At 43.4% G+C, this 20,298-nt stretch overlaps 1 protein-coding gene across 7 annotated transcripts in view; it reads right to left on the bottom strand.

Annotated features, from left to right (window-relative positions):
* The window catches only part of KANK1 (KN motif and ankyrin repeat domains 1), a 205,286-nt gene that overhangs the window by 21,034 nt on the left and 163,954 nt on the right, over positions 1-20,298 (bottom strand). For 6 of the 7 annotated variants that reach the window (XM_079112018.1, XM_079112023.1, XM_079112019.1 and 3 more), the window contains one exon: positions 4,449-7,124. In XM_079112018.1, the coding sequence (XP_078968144.1) occupies positions 4,449-7,124 (2,676 nt within the window). Of the gene's footprint in view, positions 1-4,448; positions 7,125-8,925; positions 9,108-20,298 lie in introns of those variants that run through there. The other variant, XM_079112024.1, reaches the window with a different exon arrangement.

Genomic DNA, 20,298 nt, shown 5'->3' with positions numbered 1-20,298 from the left:
CAATGTTACTTCCCTGCTTTTGCTTTGGCTTAGATCTCCCTGAAGAAACATACTTTATGAGACTGACTTCAATTTCACAAATGTTTTATCAAACCCCAAATAACCAAGAGTGTAAATAAGGAAGCTGACTTGAAAAGCAGTTCTTCTGAGTGTGACAAATAAATTTCCTACAAATCATGTGGCAGGTAAACTCCACTTTTAGAATAGTTTTGTTCATATTGCTCAGAGACAGTTATATATTTTTAGAGTATTTTTTTAACTGCGAGTAATTTGTCTGGAGTTTTCTATTTTCTCCCTCTTCCCAGAAGGAAAAACAACAACAAACATTAACCACTCCTCAAACCAATACACGCAAGTGATGTACAGGAAAAATAAATATTACTTCCTAAGGTTTTTGGGACAATGGAAACTTTTTTCCCCTTACCTTTTTTAATTTCATGAAAAAATATTAAATGCATTAAACTCACCCTACCAAGAATTTTAAAAACTTGGTAGGACACCTTATATTACGACCAAATTTCAGATGCATCAAAGCCATGATATTATTCCACTCCTTGGCCTATACCCAAAGGACTTAAAATCAGCATACTACAGAGATACAGCCACATCAATGTTCATAGCTGCTCAATTTCACCAGAGCCAATTTGTGGAACCCACCTAGATGCCCTTCAGTTATACACAATGGAATATTACTCTGCCATGAAGAATGATAAAATTATGGCATTTGCAGGCAAATGGATGAAATTGGAGGATATCATGCTAAGTGAGATAAGCCAATCTCAAAAAACTAAAGGACAAATGATCTCACTGATAAGTGGATGAGGACATATAATGGGGGGTAGGAGGGGTTAGCGTTAGGGTTAGGTTTAGGGTTAGGGATAAGGAGGGTGGTAAGAATGGAGGAAGGAAGGATTGTATAGAGGGAAAAGAGGGGTGGGAGGGGTGAGGGGGAAGGGAAAATTAACAGAATGAATCAAACAACATTGCCCTATGTAAATTTATGATTACACAAATGGTATGCCTTGACTCCATGTACAAATAGAGAAACAACATGTATCCCATTTGTTAAAAAAAAAAAAAAAAAAAGCCATGATATTGTCTCTCAAATCTTGGAAATGTGTGAGATTTTAGGTTAAAAAAAAAAATAGGTAGACCATGTATGATTCAAATCTTGTAAAAAAACTAAAGTGTTTCTAGAATATGAGCCTGCATACCCATGCACTTGCATAAACAGAGACTGAGCACACATGGTTGCTATGTAAGTGTGTGAAGGTGGGTTTTGCCATTTTATGTTATTCTGAGCTGTTGATTTTTAATCACGTATTCCAGTTCTAAATTTAAGAAACTGAACAAGAATGTTGGGCACTAAAATGCTGCTAAAAATCATGTTTTGCATACAGAAAAGGAATATCTTTTAGTATGTTACTTCAGTAGAAGTCTATGGATGGGAAACAATACTTCTCGTTCTCAGTGTTAACATTTACTCTGAATATCATATTAATTTTGCTTTGCCATTCTTTTCCTCTATATTTTGTTATCCTGATAAAATCGTTAGTGAAGGAGGCATAATAATTGGTGGTGGGGGAGGTCCCAAGCCAGAATTACAAATGTCAAAATCTGGATTAAGAACAAAAGACCATTTGCAAGACTGTTGTTTGGCGATTGTTCCATATCTGCATCTCCAGTTCTGAAGTACTCAAAGAGTGGTGGCCAGCTCTTCTCCAGCACTTAGACCTGCTGCAGACACTCCAAATGCTCAACTCCTATGACTCATCCCATCTTCACTACAGTCTGTGAGGGAACAAAGTACAACTTGTCCTGGGGCAGAGACCGTCCAGTTTCAGAGCCCAAATTTAACTTCTTCAAAGTATAAGGTTCACACAAGTGATTATTTATATGCTCTCTTCAGTAGATATCAAGCCCAAATTCTCTACTGTCTTTTGGGGGCAAGAAAACAGGAATGGATACCTTCCCATCCTCTGTTATACCTCTCAGGTAGGCATTCTACACTGTACTATTTTGTACTGAAAGGTGTGCAGTGCCCATGGTACGTTTTGACACACCGTCACTCGTCACAGCTGGCAGGCATTAGGAATCTCGCCTTACTCTATCAAGCTGCTTTAATTCTCAGCCCATAGATATAAGCACCATGTCATGGGTTGAGCTCCTAACCCAAATCCTTCCTCATTAGAACATTAGAGCAACATGGTTACAAACGTGATGTGCATTACAGACATACTTTCAAGTTATCCTTGTGTGCTCAAGAGAGGCTGCCGCTATGACTAAGTGCTACTAAAAATATGGGTTCTCTAGTTCACAAGTTCTGTAGGTCTCATGTATTTTAGCTGATTAATTAGGTGTTCATTTGCAGGGTCAGAGCCACACCGTGATGTGTGGAATGTCAGTGTGACTGGAAACACACCAACACACACTGTAGCACAGCCAGACAAAACTTGCTCCCCAGTCTCTGTGGGCCATCAAAATTAGTCCAGGGTTACAGCTGAATATTTTTGGCAAGAATGTGAAAAAAAAAAACCCTATTTTGGGGAGAAGGGAAAAAGGCTGGGAAGGAAATGATTTTATGATCCCGTGTGTCATATCTGAAGGACTTTCAAGAGTTTTATTTTGACTTCAACATCTGACACCATGATTTGTAAAAGGATGTAGAAGCAGATATATTATTAGTTACCTAAGGCATCACTTCAGTTCACATATCATTTTAATCCTGCTTATCCTAAAATGACTTCCGTATACATTTATTTAGATTCTGAAAGGCAAAAACCCACACATCAGCTGTCACATTCATTTTTTTTTCTTCCACAATAAGCTATCTGTCCCATATCACAGATACTAAAAATTAATACTCATTCAGGTTTGAAAGTGGAAATGTAGGAAGATATAATCTATTTCAGTCCCTTTTAATCACTGCCCTCTCAGGCTAATAAAGGGAAACAGGAAGACTGAAATTTTTGTGGCTGTCTTATTGAAGTCTATTGTGCACATTTCCACATGAAAAATTTAATTTGATGCACACCCACGTCCAGGTTACACTGGTTTGGGAGAACCGGAGTGCCAAGAATGGAAGCTGGATGTTGCCAAGGATGATGTCAGACACACAGAGTGCCCGACACCAGGGAAGTCATTTGAGTGAGGCTCGCAGGGAGACACTATGCATCCTAAGGTTTCCCAGGGCAATTCCTCAATGATGAGCTTCTATGTAAAGGAAGAGGTGAGCGGGAGTCCCAATGAATGGGGAAAGGAGGAGGAAGGCAAAAATGTACACATCTACCAAAATGAGCAGTGAGAAAAGACCCCTTCTCTCAGACTTCTTGCTCAATGATCCCTTATCTCAAATAGCCCCACCTGTAACCACTGCCATTCCCTGTCCCCATAACTGGAGTCTTCATCTTCATAGTCCTACCACCTTCCGTCGGTTACCTGCGCCTAGACTATAACATAAGCCCTGGAGGGAGGGGACTCTGGTTGTGCCTATACAGCTATGCTGGAGATGGGGTAGGAATTCAAAGACTCTTCGCTGCATTAATAAAATGAACTGAAGTCTCTATCCTCTCATAATATACTGGTAATTGTGGCTATAAACAGAATAAGATATATTTCTGACATTTCTATACAACATGAACAAGTAAAAAACTGAAATACAAACAAGAAAGCAGCATATAAAACTAGCCGCCACAGGGGACAATGTCTAGACTAGTTGAAACTAGTTTACGATTTCCCCCTCAGCTACAGGCTAAAGCAGCCACCAGAGTTGCTTATGGATTGTGATTCTTGGTTTTCATTCTATCCATTACCATTCTAAACTTTCTTCATGGTTCCGAAAGGGGAAAATTCTTTGGTGGGCTTGGTGGCCTGGCTGAGGCAGGAAGATTGTAGGGACAAGGCCAGCCTGAGCAAGTTAGCAAGATCCCATTTCAAAAAATGAGTAAAAATGAAAATAAAATAAAGTAAAATACAAGGCTGGGATGTAGCTCAGTCATAGAGCACTGGCCTAGGTTGTGCAAGACTCCACGTTCGATTCCTAGTATCATGCCAAATAAATAAATAAATAATAAAATTCCTTATCTCCTGAGAAGGCATCCTTCCTACTATGGTTTGAAAGTGTTCCCCAGAAGTTCACAGGTTGGAAACAGTCCCTCTGGCCCCATGGATGGATTACAGTAACCACTGCAGTGGTAGGATCATTACTGCAAGATTCTCTGGCATGCTTGCTCTGCCTCATCATGTGAGGCCCTCTGCATTGTTATAATCGAGCAAGAAGGCTCTCACTGGATGCCAGTGCCATGCTTTGGACTTCCCAGTCTTCCAGAACCATGATCCAAATAAACCTCTATTCTTTATCAATTTTCCATTCCACAGAATTCAGTTAGAGTAACAGAAAACGTCCTAAGATACTTCCTCAGTCCCAGGTCGCTTACGGTGCCACCTACCTGTGACTTTACCCAGACTGTTTTTCTGGAAGTCAGGGTTCCTGAGCTCTTCTGTGCTTGTAGACTTCATAACAGAACTGATGGATGACAGGGTGCTGATGAGCTGTGAGTTGAGGGAGCCGATCTGTGAGTGAGGTTCCCCAAAAGCTTCTGCCAGTTCACTGTAATTCTCAGCCAGTAGTGTTTGCTGTTCTGCCAGCAGCTTCTGAACACGCTCAATGTAGTGATCCAGGCTAGTCACCATTGCAGATGGAGCCCGGGTCTGGGGGTCCTCCAGGAACTCCCCAACAGGCTCGTCCCCAACACCCACGCTCCTTCTGCTGCCCATTAGCCCCACAGTCAACTGTGGAGGCCCACATGCTATTGTCCTCATTTTGAGACCAACCAGGTAGTTGTCGTGAATATTTATCTGTCCCACACCTGACTCTTTAGTCTTCACAGCAGATGGCTTATCAAATCCTGAATTGCCAGAAAGCACCGTCCCAACACCAATGGACCGTGTCTTGGTGGAGGAGTTGACGTCCTTGACACGACCCTCTCCTATGGCCACGGTCCGCATCTCCACAGTCTGGGTGCTGGTCTGCTTATCCAAAGTGCTCAGGGAAGTGTTGGTGCAGGATTCTACGAGGGTGGCCGTCTCAGTATTGGTGCACTGGTGCACCTGTTCCAAAACTGTGCTGGTGTGCTGGTGTGTGGTCTGAGGTGCTGCCATGATAGCAGCCTCCACCTGCACAACAGCCTCTGTGTTCACGCTCCGGGAGCTGCACTGCTTGGGAGAACAAACAGTCACATCGACAGAACAATCTCCACAGCCAATGGACCGCACGTCTTTGAGGTTCAAGTTAGTCTTGAGGAGTGCAAGGTCACTCACAGAGGCCTCTGTGTTGCTGCCTGTTTCGCAGACGCTGACTTCTACACCCACGCTCTCGTCATGCATCTCCACAGACCTCCCAGCACATTGGTCATGTGTTTCCACCCTCTCCTTCACAATCCACCAATTCATGGGCAGCTCAGGCCCCACCACTTGGTTCCTACATTCGGGCTGGCAGGAGATGCCTATGCTACTTGTTTGTAGAGAGGTCCCAACACACGTGTCCACCACGTCCACGTGATGGCCAACCACTTGGTCTCTCATCTGAACCACTGCCTCCACCGGCTTGCTGAAGACAAGAGGCTGGGCCATCGTGGCTTTGTCAACTTTTTTCCTCGACCCAGCGGCCTGAAGTTCTTGTTTTAGTCTAGTCATCTCCCGGTCATGGGTGGTTTCCTTAAGCTGTACTTCCAGGCGGTAGATCTTTTCTTTTAAGGCCTCTATGGTCTGTTGTTGTAGCTCTATTTCTTTGTCAGCTTCAGTAGTCACTCCAAGCATGGCCTCTGTCACATTGACCCCACAGTGCCTCATCTCAGTGACTGTCCCTACGGCTGCATCCTTGCAGGACCTGGCGCCCCTGTGGTACACAACAATGTCATTCACGTTGTCGTCATCACCCACAGCCACAGACCGGCACTCCCGAGGCGGGCATTCCCCACTCTCCCTGAGCTGTGAGTAGGCCTCGTAGCTGCTGTCCTGGATCTTCTGCTCCAGAGCCTGCATGTCTGCCGTGAGCTGACGGAACTCCTTTATTCTCTGCGTGCTCTGCTCCACACTCTCCATCTCATCCTCCTCATAGTCAATATATAATTCCCCACCACTTCTCCGGGCCCGGGAGAGCTGCTCCATCTGGGAAGCGTTTCCCGCACTGTAGGAGCGCTTCCTCACACCACAGACATCGTTCTGGGGTGCGGCCCTTTGAGTTTTCAGCTGCGAGGCCAACTGCCTTTTCTCTTCTTGCAAGACAGAGATCTTTACCTGGAGCACAGGGATGGTTCTCACCTGTTCCTCCAGTTCCTTTAGGCGTTTTAGGGCAATGGCCATTTGCTCACGGATGTGCTGCAGGTGCATGGGGCTCACGTTGGTCACTGGAGTGGAGATCCCTGAGCTCAAGGGGCTGTGGCGGATAGAACTCCCCATGGAGGAGGTGGTAGCAGCCACTGGGGCATAGCCCCCATAATCCCCATTGCCTTGGTATCCATTCTGAAGCTGGTGCATGGCAGGATTGTGGTTTCCAGAACCCATAAAAGAGGGGAGGGAGCTTGTAGAACCCATGCCTCCAAAACTGGCCAGCCTAGGCCTTCTGAACTCACCCGGTGTCACCTGCATGGTGACTCTCTCCTGTTCAAGCCTTCTCCGGGTCTCCATTAGTGTCTTGGTGACATGAAGGTTGTGCTTTGGGAGTTGTGGTGAAGGAGGGGGCAGCTGTCGATTTTCTGGGATGGTAAGAAAAGTAGGCAAGGTCTCCAGAGGAGCAGGTGGCCTTGGGATGGGAGTTGATGTAACTTGGCTTCTGGCTAGGAGGAAGCTGGGGCACTGCTTGTTGTCATCACTGTTGGAAGATGAAAGGGATTCAGTAGAAGTCCACACACCTTGCTGACCAGATGTGACCCTGGTTTCTGGGCATGGCACAGATGGCTTCCGCCTCTTCTGGATGTTCAGTTTCTTGATGGTGTTTCCCTTCTGTATGTCATCCACGTATTTGAGGAAATCTAAGTCTAGTTGATAGCCATAGGGGGTCTCCACAAAATAAGGGTCTTTCTGTTCCTTGTCATGGTCTCCATTCAGAATATCATCGGCTTTTTCTAGGACAGAGAAGAGAATATTACAATACCATACATTGCACATAATGGTAAAAATTATTATTTGTGTATGCTGCAGTGCAACATAGTTGGAATAATTTTTAAAGAGCTGACAGACCTATATTCTAACCCTGAATCTATAACCTGGCTGGTGAGCAGTTAACTTCTCTGAACTTCTACTTAACATGTAAGGTTAAATAATGTGATAATGATTTTGACAACCAAGCACATAGTAAGCCCTTAGCAAATACTTTATTTGTAAAAGAATCCATTAAAATAGGTTTTAAAGCACTGTCTCTTTTGTCCTCTATAGTCTTTTTAAGTATGGTGGGTAGACATTAAGATTTCTATTTTATACAGTGCTATCTGAGGCACAGAAAGCTAAAATTCAGCTGCAGACTAACAGGCCAGGTCAGAGCAAATCCAGGGGGCCAGAGGATGTGTATTCTGCCCCCGCTCTTCTATAAGTCAGGTAGCCTTTCTTACCAGTGGCCAAGAGCCACCTAGCACCTACCCGCTGCCACAAAATCCCAATTTGCCCTGACACATTCTTGCTAGAAAGCTGGGGCAGAGGATATTGAGTGATTAACTTTGGCAGCATGGGGGCAAGAACGCAGTCAGAGGACAGACTTCAATTCTATTTTCTGTGTCTCGCATTTCTCAGTTTCTTGTCCTGCTTAAAAACCAAATAAAATTCTCTCAACTCCAGGCAAGTTTTTGCCACTCTTTTCTTATTTTTTTGAATAAAACATTCACTATTTCAGGAATTCTTGTTTTCTATTCTTGATGAATCCAAACAGATACAAAGGGAAATGACAAAAAGAGCAAACCTATGTTCTAAGCACTGGATCATGTGGCATTCGGTAAAAGCTACTTCTTGCTAAACCAAACATTTAAAAAAGGAAACAGGAACCTTTCAAAGCACAGACCTTGCTGACCTGAGCTATGCATTTCGAATTTAAAAGCAAGGCCATTTTTGTTTGTTTAAAGTGTGGGATTAAGTAATGTGTTTTTCTAGAGCCTAACAAGTTCTGCATTCTCAGAGCTATAGAAAGGAATCCGGTGCCAGGAGTGAAAATAGAAGCCATTTGTACCCCTGCCCTATCCTGGGTGGGTACACCCACCTGATTGCTGTCAAGGTGCAAGGCCTGGCAATCATGGGCTGCCTGTCTGCTCTCCCAGCCCCCAACACTGCTGAACACTACAGTGGAGAACACCAATGCTCTGCGTGGCCCTTTTGCCTCCTCCTCCTTCTAAAATTTTGGAAAGGAAAGTACAGAAAGACTGCCAGCCAGAGGAATTAAAGATAGTAGGCAATCTTCATGTCTCAATTTAAAAAAATAGTAAAGTGTACTAGCTGATAGAAGGTAGGCACTAGATTTCATCTAAAAGCAGGCGGGAAAGGAATTCTATTTGAAAGAAGTGCTCGGCACCAACGAATTTCTAGCTTAAGCATGAGAGAGCTGATCCAGAGCGCTGGTGTGCGGAAACTTGTGCTCATGCTCACAGAATGCTTTTTTTCCATCTGGCTTTCCTCTCTAACTTTCAACTCCAGATGAAGAATGTGCTCACCACCCAAAATATGTGGCCAGACCTGTTTTCAGAGTTGTCTGAAATTTCCAAGCAAAGAGAAAGGCAGGCTCCAGTGTCAAGGGAGCCGGCAGACAGATCTCCCCCACCAGGGCAGACGAGCAGTTACTCTACCCAGGCCCCAGAGCCGGCTGCCGCCAACCCTGCACGGGAGGGGCGGCTCTCCGCGCCCGCCCTCCCTCGGAGCCCGCCCGCTGCGCGGCGCTCACCTTACCTTGCTGCCCCGCACACCAGCCCGCTTGCTCCCTGGCAGCGCACCCGACCTGCCTTGGACGCCCTGGTTCCTCTCCCCATAAGGAAAAGCCACTTATCCAGCCACAGGCAATACCATAGGCCGGGCTTTCACCAATGAAGTGTCCCTCCGGCGTCAGCGACACCACCCCCAGCACACTCAGCTGTTCGGCATTCCCTGTTTTCTAAATGAAAACAGGAAACCAGCGTCTTCTGAAAACGTGTGTACTTCATTCCAGTTTTGCCAGGAGGACAAATAAAGCCAGCAATGTAGGCATCTCCACAGAGCGGCTCTGTCTTTCCCGTGCCAGCCACTTTTTCATGAAAGAGCCTGTGTTCCCGGGTGCAAACCTAGCGGCCCGGGCCCTCAGTCACCTGAGGGCGGGCAGGGCCACAATCGGCCACTGTTCTCCCTGGTTCTAGGAGCCAGAGCAGTCAGCCAGGGCGCACTGGTCCCAGGGCACTGCAGGACCATCTCAACACAACTCCTGGCAAATGACAAGCAGTTACACTTTAACACAGATCTTAGCAGGGCCCTGCCACTGCTGAAAGCTTCTTTAAAGAAAATTAAAAATAAAACATTTTCTTAGGCTGGGGGGTGTATTTCAGTGGTAGAATGCATCCTTAGCAGCTCAAGGCCCTGGGTTCAATCCCCAGAAACAAAGCCAACAAACGAAATCCCTTTTCCAGTTACAGAAGTGGTACAAATTAAAAGAAAGGTGGGGGGAAGGCCACACATGTCATTTCAAGAAGAAAAAGAAAGTCACTCCTGTCTCAAGTGTGGGTATTTTGGCGTAACTGCTTCAAGACTTTTCTGCATAGCTCTGAATACAGCTATTTTTTCACTGGGGCTTTATCAATTAGAAAGGTAAGCCGACTCAACATCGGGATTTGGAACACAAAACAAATGACACTCTTCAGAAAAAGTTAACTGGCCCATCTTGGTTATTTTTGAATTTTGACTTGCAGCAATCACTAAAGGCCCTGGGTCATGCCAAATTATTACCAAATGAATTTTGGACTTCTCCCTCTGGGAATCAGGAGAGGTTAGAATTTAACCATGTTAGGCTTGATTATTTCCCAGAACTGCTTAACCCAGCTGCCCAAGGGTCTTGTAATTCATGTTTCATTTTCCAGCAACTACAAAAGTGAGATGTGTTCTTAGGGTGCCATTTGTACAAACAATCATCCACGGTACCGAGGGCTCTACAATGACATTAAAATAGCCAATGTCATTTCTTTATCTCCTTTGAGTGTATCTTTATATACATTAACATCAATATGGCACTGATGGGACCTGACTTATTTCCTACCTTTTTCATGTACGTATGTATGTCTCTTGGGTCAAATGGAGCATCTAGAGAACATATACAACCCCCTCCCTCCCAGCAGTGGGGCTTGAACTCAGGGCTTTGTGCATGCTAGGTGAGTGTTCTACCACTGAGCTACCATTAGCAGCCTTAACAAATGTTAATTGCTCCCCTCTTCCGATCACACAGCAATTAACAAGATGCTGGGAACAAAGTAAATGTTTAAAATTATTTTCTGAAGGAATAAATAATTGAATATACAATATAACATAATAAATTTTGAAAAATATCTTAATGCTCCGAAGACTGTTGTTTGTTAAATGTTAGGGTGAAGGACCTTTCTTATGTGATGCTATTCCAGTGGTTGGTTTTAGGCTGTGGAATTATGGGCGATTCTCATTTTGTTGTTTATATTTTGTGAATTTTTACATTGCATGGGTATTTGTCTTTAAAAGTAATTACAAGAAGTCGTTGTTGGTAAAGCGAAAGGAAATGTATTGAAATAAACTCTGAGAAAGTTCAAATGGGAGGGGCATGAATGTAAGCAACCACGGCCAAGATAATTAATATTCTTTGGTATGCATTATCCTGTCCTTCCACAAATATTCTATTTTTACATGGGCAAATATAAAGTCTATATCTCCCCAATCTCCTTTACTGTTAGTATGGCCATAAGCAGAAATGTCACGTAGCAACCCCTAGGAACCTCTGGTAAAAGACACGGGAATAGTTCTTTGATCACCTTTCTTCTCTGTTCTTTCTTCCATCCTGTTACTGGAATGTAGATATGATGACTGGAATGCTAGCTGCAATCTTGGACTATGAGTACACACCAAAGTGATAGAGGGACAATGTGCTAGAGGGAACCTAATCTCAAAAGGCTTTATATGGATCTTGACCTTAAAGAGTCCATCTCTCTACTTCAATGTGAAAGAAAAATAAATTTATTTTGTTTAGCTATTGCTTACCTAGGGTCTTGATTACTTGGAACTACACTGAATTTTAACATGATATAGTAGTTTCTCCCCCATGTCCTCTCCTTACCTCCCCCCACCAATTTAACACTATTTTAAAAAGAAAAGGCTAAATGATAAACTGAGGAGATATAACAATGAATCTTTTATTGAAAAAATTTGGTTTTTAAAAAATCTTTAATTGGATTATGAGGAGACTCTTTAAAAACAGTCCTAAAAAGACTTTTTGGACTAAGGGAACTATGCCTGCTTTACACAGCCAAAAATCCACTGGCTATATATTTGCAACGGAAATCCTGAAAGTAATAGCTTCCAACCTAATACTCTGCCCCTGATGTTTGTGAGAATCCTCTGGACGTCTGGAAATGCAGTGGAGACCACTCCAGGCCTCACTGCTGCCTGCTTAATATAGAATTTACTGGAAGCTTAACTGGGAGCAGAGAAAGGTTCTATTTAGTGAAAAGAGCAGAAGGAAGAATTTATAAGAAATGAGATACCGTCTAGGTGGGTAATAAGTACCAATATAACAAGAATTGAGATCAGTCACAAAGACTGATTATCAACAAGCCAACACGATGGTATGCAAATAAATGACCAAAACAGAATAAAGTTAACCAAGAATTGGGTTCTGAAGACCAGGTAAGAGAAGATAACTCCTTGCTGGAGGAAGTGGGGACTGTCCTGTGCACTGAAGGATGCTTAGCAGCATCTGGCCTCTGCACTAGATGCCAATAGCACCCTTCACCCCCAACAAAGCCAACAATATGTCAGACACTGACAAGTGTCACCTTGGGTGTACCTGTCCCTCCCTGCCCCAGCAGTTATCCAGCACAAAGTGGTGCTCAGGCTGAGGAAGCCTGTGCTGAAGACAGCACACTGAGGAAAAACTCACATTTAGCAACTGAGACTGTGGCCACACAAGCTGTGGGTTTCAAGCCTTATGTTTCCTCCTGGGACCACAACACTATTGCAAGTGACAGGGTGACAAAATGCCACTCTGGAGTAAGACAGTAATCACTGCTTTTCTACATACTTTATGCAGTGAACTGTTCTTTAATATGAACAAAGAGCCTGGAGGTTTCTGAAATGATGTGTCCTACAGGACTTTTAATGGATATGACTTTGATATCATTACTCTATTAATTAGGATACACTGACTTCTTTGTTCCGGTTTCACTACTGCACACTACAGGTCCAATCACCAACCAATGGCATCATGAAGAATAATTACATTCGTGTGCCAAAACCTGCAAAAACACATACACTGTATATATGTTTTTCTTCACAAATATTCTGCCTGACTGTTGAAACTGAAGAACTCTGTTAATTGCTGTTAATGTATTGTCCTCCCTCACAGGAAGAATGGAAATTCTGCCCAAAGAGCTGAGTCAGTCCCAGAGGAGAACTTAATTATGACAGATTCCCACATCTAAAAGTGGCAGAGTGTAAGTGTCCTGCTATTGGGGGCAGGCACAAAGCCTTGCGTCAGCTAGGCCTGCAGGCAGGGAAGAAACCCAGCATGATGAACCCCAGAGATAGGCGAGCTCTCATGAAGCTAATTACTCTGAATGTGAAAGTAAATGAGTTAGCAGATCGACTTTATGCAGTGGCATAACGACATCAAAGCACAGTACCGTCCTCGTGAGCGGGTTTAGTAGTAAGTGTGCCCTGGTGACACTATTAGCATTAAGTTCTTTTGTACCCAAGGAGCTTCACTCCCTGCACCAAATCTGTACGAAGAACACTGTTCTTAGAGAACCAGCAATACAGAGGCCAGTAACTCAGCATTCTTGCTCTGTAGTCAAAGAATGTATGGCAGGTGAGATTGTCCTTCATTTTTGCATTTACCAAGAGTTATTCTTAAACCTCCTCTTTTTCTCCCCAGCTAAATCCCATTTATCCAAAAGATGACATATCAGGCACTGTTTAAGAAGGTGTGATCCCTCTTCCCTTGGAGATCACACTGCCTATTTCAAGTTCACCAATGCCTTAGAGCTGCCTGAACAGATACCTGAATACTTCATACAAATAAAATAACATTAAAGGAAGCAAAGCTGTTTTGGGGAAGTGCATAAATAGTACTAAGCCAATCATGCCATACATAGCTAAGTGCAATATTTTAAAAATATTTTTTTAGTTGTCAATAGACATTTATTTATACATGGTGCTGAGAATTGAACCCAGTGCCTCACACATGCTAGGCAAGTGCTCTACCACTGAGCCACGACTCCAGTCCCACTGGTTTGTTTATACTGCAAAGGTATAATGGGGTGCTTCTTAATATTCCTCACTCTTTGTAACTCCTTTTGGCCTATCTCCCTGAATCTTCAGACGCTCTCTCCCATGCCATCTCATCACTGCTTTTTTGACCTGTCCCTACTGACATTAACCTGCACACAATTCCCGCTTCTCCCACTGTCTCCCATCATTACCTCTTCTCCACACTAGTTCCACATTCCAGGCTTACTGGGAATATTCCCATATTCCATAAAGGGAATGCTGATCTAAGGAAGATGCAATTATCATACTAAAAGACAGGTTTCATTCAGTAAATATTTCCTAAGAACCTACCATACGGCAAACGCCACAAGGTGCTAAGCAAAACAGACATCAAGTCCACCCAGGCAGAACTTAGGACCAGAGGAGGAGACAAATAGTGGCACAAATAAATAAAACTGGGGCAGCACAGTCACGATGCCAGGACCCAGCAGGGACCGCCACCCCAGGGCACTGGCACAGGGAGTGATGATCTGCTGGAGCTGGATCTGAGGGGTCCACCAGGCAGCCTGGAGTACGTGGGGAATGGAAGAAATAGGCAGAGGAAAAGCATGTGAAACCTGCCACTTTTAGGAACAGAAAGGGGAACTTAGTAAGCCTAAAGTGAGGCAGAGAGTGAAAAGAGTCCCAGCCCTCTGGGGCCTCAGGGTCACCTTTGGGTTTTTAAGTGCTTGAGACCCTACTGAAATGTTTTCAATGGAGGAGTGAAATGATCAGATTTAATAAAACTGCCTGGCTACATGCTGGAGAATGCATGAAAAATTTCTTCCACATTCTCCATTAGGTTTCCATGGATTGTTTCCATGAATTTTTTTCTCTTGGTGTCACAACTAGATATTAAGTGTGGGCCACAGTATTAAACCATCTGAACTTAGACACTGCTTGTATTTGAGCTAGCTGGTTTGTGCAATACTCTCCACCTCACCCCAAAATGTTTAGGAGGAAACTGAGAAGGCCTGACAAACTTCAGCTACTCTGGGCTGAGCTGGAGACCAGGATCAGGGCTCTGGATTTGTCCTCCAGGGTTTTACCCGTTACCTCATGCTGCTATTTAAAAAGAAAATATTTTCCTTTAACAAATGGATGACTCACTGCAGAGAAAAATGATGGGATTTCCTTTTCTGAGGGTCATTAAAGTCCGATAAATCTAATCTGGGAAGGACAGATGTGGCATGAACGATGTCAGGAAGAAAACAGAGAGGACATTTAAGGAACTGAGGCTCTCATTTAGCATGCTGAGACATGGAATGCAGACGTGCTCTGTATCTGGGGACTCTAAGATAGGAACAGCAGGGGCCCAGTGTCTGTGAAGCCAGGGTAAGGCTGACACAGCCAGCAAGGGTCTGTGGAGGAGGGGGACAGACAGCAGTGATGATTCCAACCTTTCTTGTACTTCCCCATTCATGCCTGATCAGGGGGCCTGACTTAGCTGCTGGGGAAAGCCAAAGGCCAAGGAGGGGGTCCAGAGGCACTTGAGCAATACACTCCACAAATTCCAAACTCCTGGTAGATGGTCTTTGCAAGCTGAATTTTGTGTCGGCTTGTCTCTAGAGTCGCCTAAATGTTACTATCTGCCTATCCGACAAGGATCTTGCTGGTGGTGAGTCATACTGCCCCAAGTACATACAACATCTAGGACTCTAACAGAGTTAAGGCCCACTGCCCACAATTACTATTCTCAATTATCAGGACACATCAGATTAGCCATTTCAAACCATGTCAGGGGTCTATCTGGCTCAGAAATTCTTCTGAACTCCTACTGTCCAAATCATGCATGATTTGAGTATCAAATCAGTGTAACAGATAAGGAACTGACTAACCAATGATCTGCAAATCCATAATACCATAATAAACAAACACGGAGTGCCATCTAATAAACAGAAGGAATTATAGAAACATTAAATCACCATATGGCAACCATTATAGCACTGGCTGATTCAGTCAGGAATCATCAACAGATGCTAAGGCTAGTGGATAGACTGTTTCCTACCAAAGATTAGGAGACTGCTGTGGCTTCAAAATGCCTCATCACTAAATAGATGATCAATCAAAAAGGGAAACAAGGATTATTCCACAATGAGAAAGTTAACAGGCAACCACCTGGACCTCGTGCTCAAGTTGATGGTCCTGTGAAATATACCAATAGCATATCACTTCTGCAGCATCCTGTCAAGAAGGTACAGCCTGAGTCTAGAAACAGCGGACAATGTGACAATGTTTATAGTAGCAGAACTCACAATAGCCAAGCTATGGAACCAACCTAGGTGTCCTTCAATGAATGAATGGATACAGAAAATGTGATATATATACACAATGGAATATTACTCAGCTATAAAGAGTGGAATTATGGCATTTGCTAGTTAATAACAGTACTGAAGAATATCATGCTAAGTGAAATAAGCCAATCCCAAAAAACCAAAGGCCAAATGTTCTGATATGTGGATGTTAACCCAAAATAGATAAGGGTAGGGAGGGAAGAACAGAAGTCCACTGGATTAGACAAAGGAGAACAAAGGGAACAAAGGGAAGGGAGGGGGGAGGGGAATCAATCAGACATACTGTTCTTAGCTTTGTATCCAAATACATGACCAGGCTAACTCCACATCATGTACGACCAAAAGAGTGAAATTCTAAATAGAGTAAGTTATACTCTATGTATGTATAATTTGCCAAAATAATACATTCTACTATCATATATAACTAAAAAGAATTTAAAAGAGATGTTGAACATTTTCGGTTTATATCCAAAGGACTTAAAATCAGCATACTACAGTGACTCAGTCACATCAATGTTTACAGCAGCTCAACTCATAATAGCTAAATTATGGAACCAACCTAGGTGCTTTAAAACAGATGAATGGATAAAGAAACACACACACACACACACATACATGATGGAATATTACTCAGTTTTAAAGAAGAATGAAATTCTGGCATTTGCTGGTAAATGGATGGAGTCAGAGAATATCATGCTAAGTGAAATAAGCCAAACCCAAAAAACCAAAGGCCAAATATTTTCTCTGATACTCGGATGGTAACTTACAGTGTGCGGGGGTGGCACTAGGGAAGAATAGAGCGACTTTAGATTAGGTAGAGGGGAGTGAAGGGAAGGAGTATGAGGGTAGGAGGGATAGTAGAGTGAAACAAACATTATCACCTCATGCACATATATGACTGCATGACTGATGTGATCCTACAATATATGCAATCAGAAAAATGAGAAATAACACTCCATTTATGTATGATCTATCAAAATGTATAAGTGCATTCTAATGTCATGTACAACTAATTAGAACAAATTTTAAAAATTAAAAAAAAAAAAAAAAACAGCAATGGATCCCACTTGAAAGACAGAGTAAAAGGGCTCTCTTTTTAAAATTGTCCAAGTCATGAAAGAAAGGAAACTGAAATGTTTCAGACTGAAGGAGACTAAAGAGGTAAGACAGTTGTCTCTCTACAACACAGCTCCCACTCCACACGGACACACAAAGAGCAAACGTGGTAAAACATTAACCACTGGGAAATTTGATCTGGTAAGGAAGTGGTGAGAGTTCTTTTATAAACTTTCTGTAAGTTTGAAATTACTTAAAATTTTTTATCCTCTCTTCCCTTCACTCTTCAGGGTGCACCAGCCAGTCCCCAGGGAGCAGAGCCAAGACTCTGCTACGCTTGTACTGCAAATTAAGCAGCCTATTTTCAGGGCAGATATCCTTGCTCTCTGATATTACATATTCTTTGAGAAATTTTACCTTTGTTTGAGGTATCTTTGGCAACTTGTATGGCTTCTAAATTAATTAAACAAATTGTAGATTGATGTGCCCAGAGTCCCATTAGTTAAAACAAAAACAAAAACAAAAAAGCCTAAAAGCTTCTTTCTGTGGCATTAAGTCTTCAACAAGATAGCCGCAAACCAGCACCTCCAAGGTTCCTCAATTCCTCAGCCTCAACATACCAAGCAACTCTCTCCTGTCTTTGCTCATTCAGTCCCTCCACCCAGTACACCTTCCCTAGATTCTCCCAATGGTCAAACTCAATTGTGCTGTCCTAAAGAGTCTAATCCAAAAGGCCTGTCCTATGTAAATGTCCTGCCCTTGGCTGTGTTCCTTGGTGACTGGCTGACAGCACTCATGCAGCAGAAAGACATGAAGCCCAAGGAAAGAAAGGGAGAAGAGGAGGGAGAAAAAAGGAGAAGGGGGAGAAAGGGAGAAGAGAAGGAATTAATATTTGAGCAATTATAGGCTTACAGAAAAATGGGGGTGGGGGGGCTCTCATAGTTCTCTTATCCAGATTAGATTCCCCAATGCTTAAAGCCTCTCCAGAGTACCCTCCAGGTACACTGTCCGAGAAAGAACTGATCACCTTCTTCTCTCCATTCTCCTAGAATATGTTGACTATATGCAATGATCTGTGTTATGGTTAGCAGGCACAAGTTCATCCTACCCATCAGATTGTGTTTGGGGAAGGCAGGAACCAAGCACTATTTACTTTTGTAACCCTAAGTGTCTAGCTTGGTTCTTAGCATGTGGCATGATTAATATTTGTTGGAATGAAAAAACTCACATCTAGGTGATCTACTGATGAATCAATATGGTGGAAGAAGAGTGTCAGAAGCAGGTGCTCTGGGCCAGACTACCTGTGCCACTTTCAAGCAATTGGCAAGACAGATTATATTCCAACTGTTTCACTGGGAAAATAATAGCAGCCTAACCCCTTGTTGGTATGGGCACGTGGAGTGATGCCTGGGGTCTGTATTACCTTAACTGGATTCCCCATTTACTTAGGGAAGCACACAGCACTGGCATCCCAGCAATAATCCAGAACTCCTCCCTTATTCTCTGCCCTGACCCCCATGAAATCAGGGTTTGAGGTATCTGTGATACTTGTTTAAAATCAAGTGAGTGCTCAATTCTTGAAGTCTATGTTGGTTTCTGCTTCATAGAATGGATGTGGGTGATGCTAGTGGGGCCCTGCAGGGGATGTGCATGCTCACATGAAGACTAGGGAGGGTGGTGCTTGGCACAGGGAGTCCTGGTCCAGCATTAATTATACACAGAAATATAATGAAGCAAAAGAGGACCAACACCCCCAATTCTTAAATGTATGTTATGGCCAAGTTAAAATATTTCTTTCTCTCAATAAGAAGACAAAAGTGTGCACTGATGGTTTTGAGCACTTTCATTCTGCTGCCCCAGGCAAGTCCTCAGAGCAGAGGACACTTGAACGCTCTGTGTAGAAACAGCACGAGAACCACCCAGTGTACTTCCATGGCAGGCAGCCAGAAGGGCCTAATTGCAGAAAGCTATAATTTTCTTTTTATAGGACAAGAATAGGAGCTATAAATGTTCCCTAGTTCATAGACAAGCAATGGGCAGCAGGGACCCAGAATCACACAATACAGTGACAAGATTTGTATGTGTAAAAAGGAGGGTGTCGATGGGACACTGCAGTTTCCAAAGCTGCTTCTACACTATGACTAACCACGGACTATACTCGACACAAAATTTCAAAACATAGCATGCCATGTGTTCAGGTGAACACAAATTGATCACAGCAGCTGTCAGACCAGGTGAGCCCAGGCAGAGGCACCTGCGGCCTTGCTCTCTGCAGGTCCCATTCAGCAGCACCTTTCTAGCTGCCTCCTAACTGGAATGGCCAAGCGGCTCCCAAGTGCAGAGTCCTTTTAGCCACACCATTAGTTCTACTCTGGACATGACTTTAGAGGCCAGAAGCTAAGCAGCAGGTGAGAGTGAGGTGGAAGAAAGTGGGAAGGGTCACTATTCCTGGTAAGGGAACAGCTACATCTTCCTGAAGGGCAGTGGGGCTTAGGGAATCCTGTGACAGACGTGGGCATCCACCTCGGGGTTTGTACAGTGGCCCTCTTCTCCCGTGTTTGGTGCCAACTAAAAGATTCAGCAGCTCTTCTCCTGAGACCTGTCTGGGAATAGCCACGGTTCCATGATGGGCACCTCAGTGTCTGCTTTCCACCAGCCTAGGCCACACTGCTCTCTAAAGTCCACTGGCTAATTTAAAGAGTTATTGCTGAAAAACTGTCCAAATTTGGGTGGGGTTGTGGCTCAGTGGTAGAGCACCTGCCAACCATGTGTGAGGCACTGGTTCCGATTCCCAGCACCACATAAAAAAAATAAACGAATACAATAATTAAAAAATTCACCTTGCATACACAGAAAAGAACTAGCCTGGGGACTAACTGCCGTTTTCCAAACTTTCTTCAAAAATTACATGCTCTAACCGTAAGTAATGTAGCAGTTCAAAGCATCATTTTGTGAGAAGCGGAGAAGGTGCACAAGCTAAGATTTTGGAATAGGAAGGACTTCTCTTACAAAATAGTAAAATTTTGGGGGGTGGTAATGAAAAACTATAGTATGAATCCCAGATGTTATTTTGTTTTATAGTGTTAATATAAGAAAAGGAAACCCACTTTAACAGACACTGAGCAATTCCCTATTAGAAAAAGTAAACTGAGAACAAATGACTGAAGGGAGATTTAACACCAAAAGAGGGAAATTCTGGAATTTAAGGAAGTCATAGACTCAAGGGTTAGCATGTATGTATAACCTTTCACTCCTGCAACAATGCCATCGTTATGTTAAAGCCATGGCTTAAGCTAAAATTTTCACTGAACCGAAAACCAAGTCCTGAGTTATCCTTTCCAGCCTGTAATAAAAGTAAATATTTTTCATACCATACAGAGCTTGACTTTATATTTCACCAACACCCACCCAAACGTCACGCTCTCCTCTGTGTCTCTTTCTTTTTTGGGTATTCTTAACTTAC

The sequence above is a fragment of the Sciurus vulgaris genome (genome assembly GCF_902686455.1).
Source record: "Sciurus vulgaris genome assembly, chromosome: 15".
NCBI lineage: Eukaryota > Metazoa > Chordata > Mammalia > Rodentia > Sciuridae > Sciurus > Sciurus vulgaris.
Note: the sequence above shows the minus strand (reverse complement) of the source record. Positions and strands in the feature narration are given on the sequence as shown.